The 18,550-nt window shown below is 58.6% G+C and overlaps 1 protein-coding gene across 1 annotated transcript in view; it reads left to right on the plus strand.

Annotated features, from left to right (window-relative positions):
• The first annotated feature begins 1,219 nt into the window (after positions 1–1,219).
• The window catches only part of NCS1 (neuronal calcium sensor 1), a 60,026-nt gene continuing 42,695 nt past the window's right edge, over positions 1,220–18,550 (plus strand). The window contains exon 1 of the mRNA XM_003122241.6: positions 1,220–1,629. Within this exon, the coding sequence (XP_003122289.2) occupies positions 1,566–1,629 (64 nt within the window). The 5' untranslated portion in view covers positions 1,220–1,565. The remainder of the gene's footprint in view (positions 1,630–18,550) is intronic.

Consider the following 18,550-nt stretch of genomic DNA (forward strand, 5'->3'; position numbering starts at 1 on the left):
ACAGCAAGACACAATGAATAGAATAAAACAGACGGAAGTTCCCACTATGGCACAGTGGGTGAAGAATCCAACTGCAGCGGCTCGGGTTGCTAAGGAGGTGGGGGTTCAATCCCGGCCCGGCGCAGTGGGTTGAAGGATCTGGCATTGCTGCAGGTCAATGGCCCAGGAAATTCCACATGCCACAAAAAAAAAAAAAAAAAAAAAAAAAAAAAAAAGAAAAGAAAAAAAGAAAAAACAGAATAGAACGTACACTGTGAAGGGTGAGGTCTATGATAGTTGCTAATGAGAAGAAAAGAGAGAGCCAGGATGGGGCTGGGAGAGGTCACAACATGTTGCCGTCATGGGTGGGGTGGCCGGGGAAAGCCACGCAGATTCCCCCCCATGCCTCTGTCCATCCGGGTGTCCATCCTGAGGCCACCGATCTGGGCCACAGCTCCTGCCCTGAGCTCCTGTCCACACTGAGGCCAGAGAAGTGGAGGCGGCAGATCTGACCCCGCTACCTCCTTGCTGAAATTCCAGAGGCCCAGCTCCTGGGGGAGAGGGCAGGCCTGTCCCCTCCGGCCCTGGCCCTTCTCCCCGGCTCTTGTCACCCTGAGGCCTGTGGCTGCAGCCCAGGGCACGGAGAGGCGCTTTCCCTGGGGTTCGGGCCTCATCCTTCCTTCCTCCAGGTTTTCTGGTTCTGGAACGCGTTCCCAGCCACCCCTCCCTCTCCCCTGGGCTTGGAGGTCACCTTTCCAGGCGCGGGAGGTGCCCCCCACCACCACATGTGACACTCTGCAGAGCCGTGTCCTCCCCTCTCCCGCCCCCGCCCCGTGAGGGCCGGGACCGAGCCTGTCCGGGTCCTCGGCGTCCCCAGCAAATCCGTGTCGAATGAATGAATTTCTCCGGGCAGGGACTCGGCCTCATTCACGTCAGCTCTTCCGGGCCCTCCCCCGCCCGGCTCCGCCCGGGGGGAGGGGCGGGGGGGGCCGGAGCGCCGCGTATCGCAGCGCGGGAGGCGGCGGGGATGACCTCGCCCTCCCGCCCGGGGACCCAGGAGGCCGGGGGCGCCCCGCTGCGGGCCCGCCGATCCGCGGGCGCAGGCCCGGCCGGGCGGGTGCGGGGCGGGAGGTGGCGCCGGGCGCTGAGTGGCGGCTCCGGGTCCACCCCTGGCGCGCCGGTGCGGGCGGGAGGCGGGAGGCGGGAGGCGGGGAGCGCAGGGGCGGCGGCGAGAGGGAGCGCAGCAGCGAGCATGTGCCGCGGAGCTCAGTAACCAGGGACGACCGCGGCGACACCGCGGCCGCGTCGGCGCCCAGCCCAGCGCAGCTCCGCGCCGCGGCGCCCGGAGAGGGCGGCGGCCGGACGGCCCGGGCCTGCCGAGCGGCTGCCCCGCGCCCCGGGCCGCACAGCGCTGCGCGCCGGAGCCCCGCGCCCCGGACCCGCGGGCCCGGTGCAGACAAAGGCGCGGCCCCGTCCCGGCCCAGCCCGGCCCGCCGGCCCCCCGCGCGCCCCGCCCCGGCCCCGCCGCTCTCGCTGGGCGCCCCGACGGGGTCCGGCCCGGGGCGCGGGGGCCGCGGCCGCCGAGGATGGGGAAATCCAACAGCAAGTTGAAGCCTGAAGTTGTGGAGGAGCTGACCAGGAAAACCTACTGTGAGTGCGCGCGCCGGGACCCCCGCCCCGCGCTCCCGGGCGCGTCCCCCGCCCCCTCGCGCCCCTCCCCCAACGCGCGGGGCCCAGCCCCCGCCCCCACCCCCGCGTCCGCTGCCCTCGACGCCGCCGCCCGGCCTAGGCCATCCCCTGCCCTGGCCCCGCCCCGGGCCCCTCGGAAAGCTCGCGGCCGCGCCCCCAGCCCCGCACCTGGCCCTATTGTTCTAGGGCACCCCCCGCCCCCACGCGCGCCCGGGACGTGTGCCGCCTGTCAGTGTGCGCCGGGCCACCCCAGGCCGGAGGGGGAAGCCTCAGCCCACCCGCGGCCCCTTCCCTGCAGAGCTGTCCGAAAGGGCAGGGCCGTGCCAGGGCGAGGGGCGGTGGGCCGGGGAGGGGGCGCCTGGTGGCGAGGTGGCTCCGACTCGGCCGCTCAGCGGACTGGCACGGGCAGCAGCGGGCGGGTGATTCATGCATCACGATGCTGCCGCCACTGCTGCTGCAGCTGCCGCCGCCGCCGCTGCCGCTGTTGCGAGGTTGGCCTGTCGCCCCCTCCCCGGCCCGATCGCGTGTGTGTGTGGAGAGGGGGGGACGGCGAGACTTGTCAGGGAGCTTGTGGCAGAGGCAGCGGTGGAGGTGAAGGGTCCTGGGCACCCTGGTGGCTGCAGGATTTACAGGCTGAATTCTCCTCCGGCCCTCTTTCACCTCCCCCTTTCTGTCTCTATCAGCCTGACCGGGAAATGGGTTTCTGCAGCCCAGGGTGATCGGGCGGATCGCATCATTTGATCATCCCGGGCACCCCTGCGAGGAGGGTCTGTCACTTTCAGATGTCTCAGGATCTCTGCTGCCCAACTTCGCTCCTCTCCAGGCTCCAGTTTCTCCACACCAGACTTCTCCCTTCCCTGCAAAGGGAAGATGCCCCAGCATGCCAGGGGTTAAAGGCACTGGGCCCTGATCGCACAATCTTTCTTTGGGGGGGGGGGTCAGGAGAAGGGCTGCTGAGTGGTCTGGAAGGGCTTCTGCCTGGGTGTCTGGCTTGGAAGGGGGCAGGGGCTCTGGGACCCAGGCAGCTGCGTGGGTCCAGCCGCTGGGCACCCTCCCTGGGGGCGGCCCATCGACCACCAACCCCACGCGTTGGTGAGGCTTGGGAGGCAGCTTCTGGTGGTGCATTGCACAACCTCTGCTCCCCCCTCCCCCCCTCCGTTGGCCTTCTGGGCACATCTGCAGGTCCGTCCAAGCCTACACTTTAGCGCCATGCCCCCCGCCCCGATGTGCTTGGCCCGAAGGGGGCTTTCCTGGGTGGGTACTAGTCTGCTGAGGGGTGCTGGCCCTTCTCCAGTGGAATTCTGCAGCAAGGCGCTCACAGCCCTAGAGCTCCCCCTTGAAGGGGTGAATAAGGCTCTGAGGACCAGGGACTCCATCCCTGCTGCTCTTCCCAAGGGGGGGTGGGCGGGCCTTCCTAGATTGGCTGCTGTTTTGTGAGATGTGCTGGGCCTTTGGCTCCCTCCAGACGTGGCCCGTAGCTGTCTGTTCATGGGGCTTCCCGGGGCCCTTGTGCTTGGGGAGGCAGAGGGCACCGGGGCTCTAAAGGGAGGGGTGGGCTTGGGCCCATTATGGGGGGAGCAGGGGAGCCACCTGTGAGCCGAGGGAAGCCAGGCTTCCTGCTTCTGGATCACATCACGCGCAGAGCGCCTTGCATCACAGGGGTGCATTGAATCCACACCACTGCCCCGTGGCCCACGACCCCACAGGCCTGTCCCTGGGTGGTGCCAGGACTTGAACTCAGGTCTGTCTGGCTCCCAAGTCATGTCCCTTGGGAGCCCTCCAAGCTCAGGCTGAGATGCGCAGAAGGGTTTTTCTCCCCTGCGTCTCTTTCCGATTCTTGCTCTAAGCCGGCAATAGTGGACCCTGGACGGGAAGGCGCCTGGGACAGCCATTTTGTCCCCGTCCCCCTCTCCGGGCAGATCATTCAACTTTGGGGAGAAGTTAGTCAACAAGGCCAGGTTAGGAACCAGCCCTGTGGTGCGGGGCTGGGCCGGCCTGTTTTTAAAGGCCTTTGGAGACATGGAACAGTTTCGGTGAGGGAGATGGTTAGCCAGGTACTTTTCCTCTGGAGCTCTTGCGGGGTTTGGGCTGGGGAGGTGAGAGTGGGCTCAAGAGCCTCTTGTCTGTCTCCCTGGCTGATACCAGCTTCCAGCGCAAGCCCTGGTCTGGTGGCACCGGCTCTTAGTAGGGCCACAGGTATCTGTTGCATGAAAAGTCTCACAGCAGAACAGCAGAGAAAGCCTCCATGCAGCCTGTCCTAAGGCCCCCCAGATGGGCTTCCTAGTGACAGGGCGAGGAGCCATCTGCTCTTTGTTTAGGGGATTCTGGGTACCGTACGGGGTCTGGAGAGGAGCCCCCAGGGAGGCCTCTCAAGTGACAGGATCTCCTGGAGAACCCGTGGCATAGCCAGGTGCCTGGGTCTGCTCGCCCCCCACCCCAGATTTCAGAATCTTAAGAGTCCGGGCTCAGGAGTTTGTATCCTTGACGAGTGTTTGTCATGCCAACCCTGGTTCCGAGGAGTCCCAGTGGAAGACCCACAACGGGTTCTGGGGGTCCTGGCATGTGTAAGCATCACCTAGTGTCCTAGGCCACCTTGGGTGTCCCGCAGCCAGCCACGATGACGAGTGGGGCTCAGAGAGGACACCCCCCACCCCTGCCTGATGTGCACACCCGAGTCAGTGCTGGCTGTCAGCCTTGGTCGTGAGTCTCCTGCTCTCCGGGAAGGACTCGGTGGGCTGTATGTGTGTGAGGAAGCAGAAGGGGGTCTCAAAGCCCCAGCTGTGCGGCCCTCGCTAGACGCATCTGGATTTGGCCAGGCTCAACCCCTCCATCCATCAGGCTCACCACGGCAGAGCCGATATTTCCCCCCCCCCCCCCTGCAGGCAAGACTTTGTAAGACATTGATGCCCCGTAAGCCAGCCCTCACCCTTTCTGGCCCAGTTTCCATCCAGGGGAGACAGGCAGTTTGCAAGAGATGAAGGTCCCGCTCAGCTGGGACTCCTAGAACAGTGCTCGGTGTGGCCAGCAGCCCACTTTGGTTCAGCTTGTTGGTGAGATGTTGTCACCCTGGGTGCCCAGGCTAGGGGACAGGCCAGCCCTTCACCTAGCCGAGCCTCAGTTTCCTCATCTGCAGTATGGGTGTGCTCAGGGTACCCGGCTCCGAGGGCACATGAAGAGGCAACAAGATGCTTTGCATGCAGCACGGCATGAGGCGTATGGTAAGGGGTCCTTATGCATGACGCACTTGTCGTTCACATCGTTGTTTTTTTGTATTTTTGAGGTTTTTTTTTTGTCTTTTCTAGGGCCGCACCCGCGGCATATGGAGACTCCCAGGCTAGGGGTCGAATTGGAGCTGTAGCTGCCGGCCTACGCCAGAGCCACAGCAACGCTGGATCTGAGCCTCGTCTGCAACCTACACCACAGCCCACGGCAATGCCAGATCCTTAACCCACTGAGTGAGGCCAGGGATGGAACCCGCAACCTCATGGTTCCTAGTCAGATTCGTTAACCACTGAGCCACGACCAGGAACTCCCACATCGTTGCTTTGGCTGCACGGCTGGGCTTCATCTTGAACCGGTAGTAAATATAGCTCATGGGTGAAGTTCATCTCTGCAGAGGAAGCTTCCTTCTGCCCTGGTCTCTGTGCCTGGCACACAGGAGGCATAGAAGGGCGACCCGGAGATCCTGCGGCAGCCCGGTGGCTTAAGGATCCGGAGTTATCTCTGCAGCAGCTTGGGTTGTTGCAGAGGCATGGGTTTGACCCCCCAGCCAGCACAGTGGGTTCATGGCCTGGGTTGTCACAGCCGTGGTGTAGCTTGTGGTCGCAGCTTGGATTTGATCCGTGGCCTGGGAACTTCCACGTGTCTAGGATTTGGCCCAAAAAAAGAAAGAAAGAAAAAGAAAGGTGGGGCCTTTAGTTGGCACAAATCCTAGCAAGTTCTTGTTTTACGTCCAGCAGCAGCCCCTCTCCCGCCGCCCCCCCTTGTTAATTTTGAAGCTGCCCTGACCTGCCATTCCTTGAATACCCACTCTGTGCTGGGCACAGAGATGGAGACGTGATTGAGAGAGTCATAATTCCTATTCTCAGGTGGAGACCAGCCAGATTGTCCGGAAAACCGAGCTTGTGCCCTTTGTCGTGGTCTGAGCTGCATCCTTTTTAAAGGCTTCTGGGCCCAAGGCGGTTGGGTCCACTTTAGTCCAGCTTGTTGGCTCTCCCCATGGACCCTCTGTCCAGGACTCAGAGGAGGTGCCCTCCTCCCTGTCACCCTTGGTCAGCCCTGGCTCGGCCTTGGCCTTGCTTGAGACCCTGCGGCCTTTCCCTTGATGCCCAGAAGGGTGGAGGGAGGAGCATCTGGAGGGAGAGGGGGGTCGGGGGGGTTGGCAGTGAAGGCCTTTGGGACCCAGAGCCACGGGACCCCCGCTTGGGGTTAGGAGGCTGGTTGAGAGAGGCTGGATGTTACCGGTCTCTCTGACTTTGCAGAGGGTCCCATGAGGGTTTTTTCCTAGAGAAGGACTGTTCTCTGATTGTCCCTTCCCCCACCCAACTCAGCTCCACCAGAGAGCACAAGACTTTGTCTTGGGGGGTGGGGGGGTGTATCTGGCACCCGTCTTAAGATAGATGAGGGAATTGGAGTGTGGAGGGTGCCAGGGCCACCCAGGAGAGAGAAGGCCCTGGGGTGGGGTGGGGTGGGGAGGGAGGTGGCTTCTACAATCCCTCTGCACCCCGTGTGCACGCGGCTAAGGCCTGGAGGCCCTGACTCCGCGGAAGGCTAAACAGAGCAGCAGCAGGAGGGATCGAGGTTAGACTCTGCAAGCCGGGCTGTGCATCTGGGTAAGACGTCGCCAGTCTGATGTTAGAAACGAACTCAGTATCCTGGAGAATGGGGCTGGGTCCTCACTCGGACTCCGTGACCTTGGGCAAGTCATTTACCCTCTCTGAGCACCAGTTTGCGCATCTGCAGAGCTCGGCCACGTGACCCTGTGATTCTAAAGGGGAGAAGGCTTTGAGGTCCGAGCGTGGGCCGGAAGGAGCATAGGGGCTGTTTAATCACAGAGCCTCAAGGAGGGAGGTAGACCCCGGGGGCCAGATGTGTCCAGGTTCTGGGCCTTTCCTTGGCAGCCCTGTCTCACGGAGTTTCGTCTTCCTCCCCTGAAAACGAGCATCGCAGGGGCCCCAGTGATGGGAGGGCCACTTAAGGCATTTGAAGGCTTTAGCGTGGCGCCTGCTTCCGAGGGCACCCTTGTAACCTCTCCTGGTGGCCACTGCTCCTTGGGGGCAAGTCCTCTGTCCTCTGGAGCAGGATGGGTCCCAGTGGTTTAAAGCCCACCCCCTGTTGAGAGAAGCAGAGGCCAGAGAGGGGCAGGGACTCCCTGGGGGCCTCCTCGTCCTCACACCTTTTCCGGCTCTTTCTGCCTCCTCCGGCTCCATCTGTCCCCACTCTTACTCCAGAGAGTTCTGGCATCTCACATCTCACAGTGTCAGGCGAGAGCCCTTTCTCCTGGCCTTGGCCTTGGGATCAAATGCAGCTTCCTTTGCTCCCAAGGCCAGGCCTGAGCCCTTCTGGGGCAGATCACAGGCCAAGGGCGATGCAGCAGGCCGGTGGGCCAGGCTCACGCCACCCCTCACCCAGGGCCCCAAAGGCCGCAGGAAGGGGTTTGGTCCTTTCCCAACATGGGTGGGAGTTCATGGACGGAGGTGGTGGACACGGCAGATTGGGTTTGGACATCATCCTAGCCCCTGGTCCAAAGGATGGATTCGAGGGGAAGGTTGTAATCGGAGCTGGCAGATCATGGCAATGAACGGGGGTATCCGTGGGGATGACGTCAAGGGCAGATCCGACATGTGTTTAAACGGAAGACTCCACAGGGCTTGGTACAGCTTATAAATTTTGGATCACTTCCTTTTTATTTTTGGATTATATACTTCTGAACTTTTAAAAATCCGACAATTGCAAATGTTTGCCCCATCGCTAACTGCCCTTCTAAAACATGCTTTTTACATGGGACCTCATATGAATGCAACATATTTTATTTAATCCCCGGCCTTTGGACAGTTAGGTTACTTTTGCTTCCTCCGATACAAATGGTGCTGTGACAAGCATGTCTGTACTAGATCTTGGCATGAACATCTTTGTAGAAAATCTTTGCACATCTCTCTTCTTGAAGACAAAGTTCCCCAAATGAAGTAGTGGCATTAAAGGCTGGACACATCTTAAAAGGCTTTTGATTGAAAAGTTTGTCCAATTGCTCTCCACAAATTATGTTCCCATTTATATTTGCAGCAAAAGTGGATGAGAGTGTGCTTGTTTTCCTGCATCCTTGCCAGCACCGGGTATTATTGTTTTTCTCAATAATGGCCAACTTTAAGGGGAAGAAAAGAGTAGCTCACTGTCTCAATGTTCATTTATTTGATTACTATGAAATGGAGTTCTGGAATTTTTTTTTTTTTTTTGTCTTTTCAGGGCTGCACCCGCAGCCTATGGAAGTTCCCAGGCTAGGGGTCAAATCGGAGCTAGCTGCTGGCCTAACCACAGCCATAGCAACACTGGATCTGAGCTGCGTCTGCGACCTACACCACAGCTCATGGTAATGCTGGATCCTTAACCCACTGAGCAAGGCCAGGGATGGAACCTGAGTCCTCATGGATACCAGTTGGCTTTGTTACCACCGAGCCATGATGGGAATCCTGGAATCTTTGAGCTAAAGGAGACTTTGGGGTCATGTAGTCCAGTGCCCTTATTTTGCTAATGGACCAGTTGTGTCCCAGAGAGAAGTAGCTCTCCCAGGTCACATGGCGAGTCCGCAGGGCAGGAATGGACTGCTGATTGCTGTTGGTGCCTCTCATGGTGCCATGATGGGTTTGGCCGTTGGGTTGCAGATGGGAATGCCTTGCTTTCTTCATTGAAATTGATAGGGTTCATCTTGTCCTACAAAACTCTTGTTCTCCAGTAAAGAAAAAAACCAGATAAATTAAAAAGAGGGGGCGTTCCCGTCGTGGCTCAGTGGAAATGAATCCGACTAGGAACCATGAGGTTGCAGGTTCGATCCCTGGCCTTGCTCAGTGGGTTAAGGATCCGGCGTTGCCGTGAGCTATGGTGTAGGTCGCAGATGTGGCTCGGGTCTCCAGTTGCTGTGGCTCTGGTGCAGGCTGGCAGCTTTGGCTTTGATTAGACCCCTAGCCTGGGAACCTCCATATGGTGCAGGCATAGCCCTAAAAAGCGGAGAAAAAAAAAAAAAAAGAGGGTCTTTCTTCCGTTCATTATGATAGGAAACACTGCACATCTCGAGTGTGGCTTATCTACAGGGCAGAGATTGTCATAAATGAACACACCAAGTGTCCAGGTAACATGAAGTTGGGGTCAGATCCCCACTCTGGGGCAAGACAGCAGAGTGGTGAGGGCTTGAGGGTCAGCTTGCTGGCCATGGGACCCCGGTGAGCCCCCCACCCCTCTGAGTCCTGGGAGCCTGGTGTCATCAGGCATAGGGACTGACGCGCAGTTAGGGCTCAGTAAACGCCCTCATCAGAAGGAGGCTGCATGGCCGTCAGATTCAGGGGACCGGGAGTCTTGGCCATCCCGCCCCCCAGGAGGTCACAGGGTAGGCTGTCCTGGGCCCTTGGCTGAACTGGGAGTGAGTGACAGACTCGGGTGGTTTCTGTGCTTAGCCTGGCTGGTTGGAGGCTGGATTACTCTGCCCTGGGAGTTGGGGTGGGAAGGTCGGCTCTGGGATGCGGGGTTTAGGATCCTGTGTGGACGTGGGTCTGGAGGCCCAGAGACGCACCTGCCTGGGGTTCTGTCCTGGAACCATCACAGCCTGGACACTCACTTTATAACCATGAGTCCTGAGAGTTCTCGTTGTGGCTCGGCAGGTGAAGGACCTGACATAGCATCCATGAGAATACAGATTCCATCCCTGGCCTTGCTCAGTGAGTTCAGGATCTGGCGTTGCCGTGAACTGTGGTGTGGGTCGCAGACATGGCTCAGATCTGGCATTGCTGTGGCTGGGGTGTAGGCCGGCAGCTGTAGCTCTGATTGGACCCCTAGCCTAGGAACTTCCATATGCTGCAGGTGCGGCCCTAAAAATGAAAGAAAAAAAAAAAAAAGAATCTCTAGTTCCTTCTGGGCCTCAGTTTCCCTCTCTGTATGAGTTAAGATACCCAGATGGTGAGACTTCTGTGGTGGCTGCTCCTGGGCCCCCCGGGGCCGAGCAGCCTCGGGCTCTGGTGTCTGATGACTTGGGCTCTCAGGCTGTCTCAGCCACCGTCACAATCTTAAATCTCTGGATGCCTCAGTTTTCTCATCTGTGCATTGGGGATGATAATAGCCTCATAACAGGAGTTCCCTTGTGGCTCAGTGGGTTAAGGCTGTGTTACTGCTGTGGCTCAGGTTCGATCCCTGGCCTGGGAACTTTTGCATGCCACGGGTGAGGCCAAAAAAAAAAAAAAAGAAAGAAAAAATTGTCTCATAACACAGGGCTGTTGCATGTAACGTGAGAAACAGCAGAAACACTGAATTTGGTTTTTTCCCCCTTCGTTATTATCATCATCGTTAAAGTGTAGTGGACTTAGGGTGTTTCGTCCAGGTCTGCTGTACAACAGAGTGACCCGGTCACACACAGTTCCCTGTGCGGACAGTAGGAGCCCACTGTCCATCCGTTCCAGATGTTACAGTGTGTGTCGCCCACACCCCGCAAAGGCCCATCCGTCCCACTCCCTCCCCTTCCCCCCTTGGGAGCCCCAAGTCTGCGCTTCTGGGCTCTGATCCATTTTTGGTTTTTGTGTGTTTGTTTGTTGTTTATCTTTCGACAGGATCATCCGTTCCGTATTTTAGATTCCGCAAATGAGCGCTATCGTGTGGTGTTTGTCTTTCTCTTTCTGGCTTACTTCACCTAGTACGGGCGTGGCTCTGGCGTCCCCTTAGCTCCTCCGTGGCGAGGGGAACTCTTACCAGCAATGTGTAAGGATCAGAGGCTGTCCCCAGGCCGGGAGTCTGGCATTAAGCACGTGGGACGCAGGCCCAGCCCAGTGCTCCTGTGTTCATCACCCACTCCTCCCGGGCATCCTGTGTGGTCCCCACTTTACAGATGGGGAAACTGAGGCTCAGAGAGCACCGGAGCTGGCCTGGGGCCACACACCTGGTGAGTGGCGCCGAGGAGTTTGACCCCTGGCTGTGGTGAGGGGCCCTGTGGGGGTGGGGGGTGGGGGGGCCCCGAGAAGCTGTGCTGGAGGCGTGCAGGGGAGCGTGAGCGAGCGTGGGTGTGCAGCCCGGGCTCACGTGGGCATGCTCGAGGGTGAGTGACGGGGTCGTGGCGTGTGTCAGGAGTGGGTGAGCTGGCACGCTGGTGTGTGTGAGGGCAGGTCTGAGCAGGTTGTGATGCAGATGCACACAGGGGGGTGGGGAATGGGGGGGAAGGCACAGACAGGCCGGGGCCCGAATCTGAAGCCTGATGGCGCAACTGCCTGCTCCTCGGCCAGGTAATGTGGCTGCCATGTCTCAGTCCCCTACTGCCCTGGCCTTGGTGGCCTCCAGGAGCCCCTCAGCCCTCAAGCGGTGGGCAAATAGCACTGGGAGGAGAGACAGTCGTGAAGACTTTCGGGTACCCGGTGGGCACTTGGTGCCAGGTGTACTGAGCACAGATCTTCCTTCCTTGTGTTCTCATCACAACCCTGGAAGTAGGGACTATTATGCCCATTTTACAGATGATGCACTGGAGGCCCAGGCAGGTTCAAGGACATGCCCAAGACCTCCCAGCCAGTCGGTGGCCAAGCTGGGGCTCAGGCTTAGATCTTGATCTTGCCAAAGCCATGCCCTTCCCACCACATGCCCACCTCCCATGATCTCTGTGAGCCTCGTGATCTTGGAGTGGCTGCCGAGGGTAGTGAGTGCCCCGTCGCTGGGAGCATCCAAGCAGCTGCCAGGGTGTCAGACACTGCCAAGCATCCTGGATTCCTGGGCTGGGTGTGAGGTCAGCCAGTGGGGTGGTGGGATCCTTCCATCTGGGAACTCACAGCCCTCTTGGTCTTAACGTTCCGGTTCCTGCCAGGGCCTTGGGGCAGCCCTGCCTGGCTTCCTCTGGGGTGGAGGCCAAGCTGAGGCCTGCAGGGAGGTGGAGGAGGAGGGTTGGAAGAAGTTCAGGGAGCAGTGATGAGGGACCGGGTGGCACCCAGGCCTCTGAGGCTTTCTTACCTCTGCTCCTTCTGGAGACCTTGGGTGCTGACCATGTGGGGGTGCTGTGCTGACCTCAAGGAAGCCTTCCAAGCTGGGAACTCTGGAGCAGTGCCCCACCGTATGAGGCTCCCTGCCCTCACGGGGACCCTGCCGGCTGGGGTTGGGAAGCGGGGGCAGCACGAGGATGAAGCAATGGAGGCCGTCCTGCCCTGCTCGTGCCTGGCATGCCTCGGCTGCCTCAAGAAGCATCTGTTGGACAAAGGAAGAGACTGAGCCCTCACAGGTGCCACGTGGTGCTCAGAGGCACCGTGTCAGAGGGGACCTTAGGGTCTGGAGGTCTGGTGGCTGTGCTCTGGGCGACTGCGAGCTCCTTGAGGTTTGGGACACGTCTGGTGGATTGGATTTTTGTTCAGTGCACAGCCTGGAGCTGAGCACAGTGCAGGCCTGTAAGTCCCTCTGTGTAAGTTTGTCCACGTGGTGCTCTGTTCTGCTTCTCTGCCCACTGGGGCAGGACATCCCCGTGCCCTTGACCTGCAATCTGATGGGAGGGGGACTTGCCAGAGGGTCAAGAGTCTGGGGTCCTGGCTCCAGCCTGGCTTTCTGTGGCCTTGGGTACCCCTCTCGGCATCTCAATTTCCCCAGCTGTCCCCATCTCTGTGAGAAGGGATGTCACTTTTTTCAGCCCCCAGGGGATCCTGACGGTGCCACCTAGGAGGCGTGCTTTCCACCTAGGGAGCCTGGGTTGGGGGTGCCCAGGCTGGGTGCAGGGCGGCTGCTGGTCCCGGCACTCCTGGTCTCATGAAGTGGCCCTGGGGAGCTGGCGGGGCATCCAGGCCACTGTGCTCGGATTCCCTGGCAGGGGAGAAGGAGGAGGGCGGAGGAATGTGGCTTTGAGGAATGTTTAACCCAAGGCAGAAATAGCACTCTGCTTTCTTTATTTCGGGCTTGGGTTTTCAGCTAGGAAGTGGCATTCTTTCTCCAGCCCCCCCTGGCTCCCCCATTGCTCTGAACTTTTGGGGACAGGAAGTGGCCTCTTTTTTTTTTTTTTTTTAAAAAAACTAAAAAGCTGATCCGGGTCCCAGAAAGGACTATGGATTTGGAGGCAGACAGAGCTGGGTTCAAATCCCCTGGTCGCCACTTCCCAGCCCTGTGGTCATATCCTATGGGAACCTCTGCTTTCTCTTCTAGGGACCTGGCGGGGAGGGGCGCAGGAGCTGAGCTGGCTTGTCAGTGTCAGGAGCTCCTTCTTGGGGACCCCTGGGGCCTGGGTGCCAACCCCAGCTCATCTCATTTGCTCTGGGATCTTGGTCCAGGCCCTTTTCTGTTAAGCCTCCTCACTGCATCTGTAAAACGGGCAGATGTTGATAACCCCGCCCCCCAGGTTGGTGGGTGGAGTGAGTGTGAAGATATTGGCAAAAGGGCCTGGCAGGGAGTTCCCATCGTGGCTCAGCGGGTTAAGAACCCGCCATAGTGTCTGTGAGGATGTGGGTTCGATCCCCGGCCTCGCTCAATGGGTTAAGGATCTGGCATTGCCGCAAGCTGCAGTGCAGGTCACAGATGTGGCTCGGATCTGGTGTTGCTGTGCCTGTGATGTAGGCCGGCAGCCGTAGCTCCGATTCAGCCCCTAGCCTGGGAACGTCCATGTGCTGCAGGTGCAGCCCTAAAAAGAAAAAAAAAAAAAAAGGTCTGGCATATTCCGTTTGCCTCCTCCCTCGGACTCTGGGCAGGAGCACCCCTCGCCCAGCAGTGTCCAAGGTCCCCTTCCCAGAGGCGCCCTGGGCCCAGCCAGGGCCCTCCCCTGGCCTGGTGGTGAAGACGCGTCTGAGCTGCCTTCTTTCCACCGCTGTGAGCCGCGAGGGTGGGACTGCGCCCGGTTTCCCCTCGACTCACGGCTGCAGCCTCGCTCTGAGGACGGAGCCTGGGGCACGATCGTTGGCAAGAACGCAAAAATACATCCATAAACGAACCAGCTAGTGAACGAACAGCGCCCCTTCTCATCCATCTTGAGTCTTGGCCTTCCACTTGTCTGGCCTCCTCCTACCTCCTGGCCTGGGTGATGGGGGGCTTGCCACGTCTTGGGAGGGTGGGTCTTGGGAAGTCAGGCTCCGGGAGGCCGAGCTGGTCAGGCCTAGCGAGGACCCCAGCCTTTCTCCACCAGTGGGGCTGGGGAGACGAGGAGGGGTCCAGCCAGCCGGCACGGTCCCTCCTTCCAGCCCCCCCCCCCCCCCCGCCCCGCGCTCCTGTCTCTTTGTAGAAAACCAAAAAATTCGTGTTCAAAGGCGGGAGATGGGGCTATTTTTGGCACTGTGGGGGAAAAAGCCAGTGCTTCGCTTCTGTTCAAAAATACATGGTGTGTATGTGCTGGGCAAGGAAGGAGCTCCGCGGAGCTCAAAGCCTCCGCTGGCTGGGCTCCTGTCCCCCACATCCCCGTGGCCCGGCCACCCTCCGGGGCTCCGTGGCCCACGCAGCCACGTTGGGCTATCGTTGTTTCCAGACCGCCCCTGAGCAGACCCTGGCTGGGCCCGAGCAGCCCAGATCTTAATTTAAAGTAATGGTTGCCGTCAGAATAAAGGAGAGCAGCCTGCTCGCTGCCCTCACCTCGATTCGCGTCTCCTGTGTTCCGGTTCCACGGAGCTGGGCATGGGCATGAGACGTGCGCTGGGTCCCTCTTGGGGAAGGAGGCTCAGGCAGGGGTGGGAGAACGGCTGGGGACCCTGGGTGCCCGTGTGGGCGAGTCTGGCCAAGAGCATCCTAGGGCCGCCCTGCCACCCCTCCCTCCCTGATGCAGAAAGTATTTGTAGAGCAGCTGTCTCGTGCCAGGTCTTGTGGGCAGATTGGGTGCATGGATTTCTAGCCCTCTTGGCATTCATGGTTTGGTGGGGAAACACGACAGGACATGGCGCAAGGGCTATGAGAGTCCAGCGGGTCGGGGGTGCACCTGGGAGGGCTTCCAGGAGGAGGCGGTGTTTTCCTGGAGGCCCGAGGGGAGGCTTGCAAGACATACTGAACTGTTACTTGTTGTTTAGGTGAATTTGAATTTCATTGGGCATCCTGTATTTTTATTTGCTAAATCTGGCAGCCCTACCTGACAGAGAAGTAGGAGTTGAGAATGGTTGGGGGTGGTTTATGCGAGATGTGGAGAGCATTTCAGACAGAAGGAATGGTGTGTTCTGGGTCTGGAGGCATCAAGTGTGGCAGCTCTGGGGCCCTGTAAACCCCAAGGGGCAGGAGTGTGGAGGGGGTGTGTGGCGAGCCAGAGGCTTTGCAGCTGTCCCTCAGAAGGGCCGGCTGACCTGCAGGGCAGGGCCCCAGCCGGAGGGGACCCTCTGGGGCCAGTCTTGGGACACAGGTGAGCCATATGGGGACACCGGACATGCTAGGGGGGATGGGGGCCTGCCTTGGCCAGAGGAGGCACCAGCAGGTGTTGTGGTCAGGGTCACAGTCCAGCCTCTGGTGGGTTCTGGCCAGGCCTCTGTGTGCCATTACTGTTTGGCGTCCCGGTGCCAGGGTCCTCCTGCTGCCCAGGACCAGGACAAGGACCCTGGTGGGTCACTTCTGTGCCTCCCCGCACAGCTGGGCTCTTAAAGGGTCGGAGCTGGAGCCAGAGCCTGCAGTGCCACCTGGGACTCCACTTCTCGGGCCAGATGCCCAGGGATTTGTGCCCTGGAACAGTCTGGGGGCCCCTGCTGGAGTCGTTCCACCCCCTTGCGGCTCAGGTGCGGCTGGTTAATCTCTGGAGGGGATTTGCCACATCCTGGCCCAGCAGGGGGAGGGGAGTGCTGGCGGTGGGGGCGGCACTGGGGCCTGATGACCACGTGACCGCAAGGTTCCCACTGCAGGTACATCCCCTGCGCATTCATGTCCGTGTCCTTGTCAGGGTAGCCTCGTTTCTCCCTGGCTGGGCATCCTTCCCCGGCTCTCGCTGCCCCGCCCCTACTCCCCTTCTCCCGGTTCTATCAGTTGTGACCTTCACCCGCCGTGGTGGTGACTGATCCGGCTCATGCCTGAGCTGTGATGAAGACCAGCCCGGGATGCCCCCCCCCGCTCCCAGGGCCGGGTATGAAGCAAGGAGGTGGGGGCTGTGAGTGGGGGGAGGCAGATGCCACGGGACCCAGGACGAGGCAGACAGGAGGGGGGCGACCGTCCTGGCTTCTAGTGGCCCCTTGCAGGTGCTCCTGTTCTTGGCCCTGGTCATCCAGCCTTGTCTTTGGGTGCTGTGACGCCTTTATCAGTCATAGCAGCCATGGTTAACATTTTGGGAGTTATTTTGGTTTTGTTTTTTTGGGGGGAGGGGGCATTTTTTGGCCTCACCCGTGGCATTTGGAAGTTCCCAGGCTAGGAAGTGAACACTTACTAGGTCCTTAACCACGAGGCCCCCAGGGAACTCTGCAATTGTTAACATTTTGGAACCCTTGCTGTGCTCCTCTGCTGGACCACACGGTGCTCCCTCTGCCTAATGCTTTTTTCCAGAGAGATGCGGCTTCTGGCGGCCCCCTGACCGCATCTCGCGCTGTGTCATTTCTGAGCTTTGAACATCGGCCCCTTCCTGATGGAAAGCCCTTTCCTATGCCCGCTGAGGTCTGTGTGTCCTTTATGTCAGCCTGAGCGCCCTGCCCCGGGGAGCATGCCAGGACCCGCTCTGTGCTTGGGTTGGGTTCCCACTGGACACTTTCACTTCTTATCACAGCAGATAATTAGGCATTTCATGCGGTAGGTCTGTCTCTCCTGTTATATCAGGGCCTCGGAGGACAAGGACATGTGTCTGGGTCACTGCTGCACCTGTGTGAGTGCTCAGAAATTACTCGGGTGAATGAAGGGGCGAAAAATACTGCCTGTTCCTTCTAACCACCCCGGAAGGAAGGTATTGTCACCACCACCATCCCCATTTTACAGGTGAAGAAACTGAGGCTCAGAGAGGTGACCTCTGTTTCTCAAGGTCACGCAGGGGCTAAAGAATGACTCAATTCAGAAAAAGACCCCCCCTGTTGCCCAGGTGCCTCAGTGTCTCCCATAGCCTCTGACCTTGGCAGGTGCTTGGAAGGTATTCATGAAACTGGCTGAACCGAATCCTTGAGCACTTGGCTCAGCTCAGCTCTGAAACGTTTGGGAGGTTCCCTGCCAGGAGTCCTGAGAAAACCCCACATGCCAACCTCTCCTCAGGGTCTCAAAGGAAGCCGAAGGTGTGGTTCACGCCCTTCGGGACCCACGACTCTTCTGGAAGATTCAGAGTCTGGGAGTGGAGATGGCTTGAACCAGAGACTAGTTGGAATCTTAGTGTGTGTGTGTGTGTGTGTGTGTGTGTGTGTATGTAAGAGAGAGACAGACAGAGTGAGAGCATGTGTAGCCACGAGGGCAAGTCCATTTATTAGGCAGGAAAAGCTTTGCTTTGCCTTCATCCACAGGTGCATTCTGTAAGAATGAATCCACACTGCGGACCTACTGTGTGCCAGACGCAGTTCTATACCTGCGATGTAGGCAGATGTAGGTCCCGCCCACGGAGCCCCCAGCCACTGGGGAAGGACAAAATTGGAAAATACAGGCAGTCACAAAGAGGAGAACTAAACCATTCTTTGTACCCTGTCTCTGATGTCACTGTCGTTAACGTTTTCACCTGTTCCTTCTAGTCTTTTCTATGTGTATATAGCAATGGTAGGTTTTACTCCTCCTCAGTTTTCTGACAAGGTTCAGGGAGATTAACTGATTTGTCCAGTGTCGCGGAGCTGGGACGTGGGAGGGCTGGGATTTGAACCTGCGTCAGTGTGCCTTGGGTCTGGGTGGCTCAGCCAAAGCAAGTTTTTTTTTTTAAATGAACGCCTTTAATTAATTAATTAATTAATTTAGGGCTGCACCTGCAGTATCTGGAAGTTCCCAGGCTAGAGGGTCGAGCTGCACCTGCCGGCCGACACCACAGCCACAGCAACACCAGATCTAAGCCGTGTTTGCGACCTACAGCGCAGCTCATGGCAACACCGGATCCTTAACCCACTGAGATCTCCAGGGATCGAACCTGTGTCCTCATGGACACCAGGCGGGTTTGTTCCTGCTGAGCCACCATGGGAACTCCCAAGGCGAGTTGTTAATAGATCAGCTGGTATTGGCGACCTTTGCTTCCCAGCCCCAGGGGCCCTTTACTGAGGATTCAGAGAAGCCAAAGATCCAGGGCCTCTTTGAAGAGACCAGATGATGCAGTTCAGGAGTCAGACAGGAGTTAAAGAAGGTAATTGTAATTTTCAGGATGCGTTTGTGTGATGTTTTATTTATTTATTTACTTTCTCATTAAAAAAATTTTTTTTGGAGTGTAGTCAATTTATGTGTGCTATATCAAACACTGCACTTCGGGATAAGCTCTGGAGTCACACAGACCCTGGTTCTGGTTCCAGCTCCACTGCAGATTGACTTTGGTCCTTGGGCAAGCAGCATCACTGGTTGGAGCCTGTTTCCCAATCTCTATAGTGGGAATAATGGAGTTCCCTTGTGGCGCAGTGGGTTAAGGATCTGGTGGTGTCACTGCTGCAGCTTGGGTTGCTGCTGTGACATGGGTTCAATCCCTGACCTGGGAATTTCTTTCTTTCTTCCCTTTTTTTTTTTTTTTTTTTTGCTTTTTAGGGCCACACTGAGGCATATGGAGATTCCCAGGCTAGGGGTTGAGTTGGAGCTACAGCTGCTGGCCTACGCCACAGCCACAGCAACACCGGATCCGAGCCATGTCTGTGAC

This window comes from Sus scrofa, chromosome 1 (assembly GCF_054392235.1).
Source record: "Sus scrofa isolate SSC_HxYL_T2T_F1_AM1 chromosome 1, Sscrofa_HxYL_maternal_Yorkshire_Landrace_v2.0, whole genome shotgun sequence".
NCBI classification, from domain to species: Eukaryota; Metazoa; Chordata; class Mammalia; order Artiodactyla; family Suidae; genus Sus; species Sus scrofa.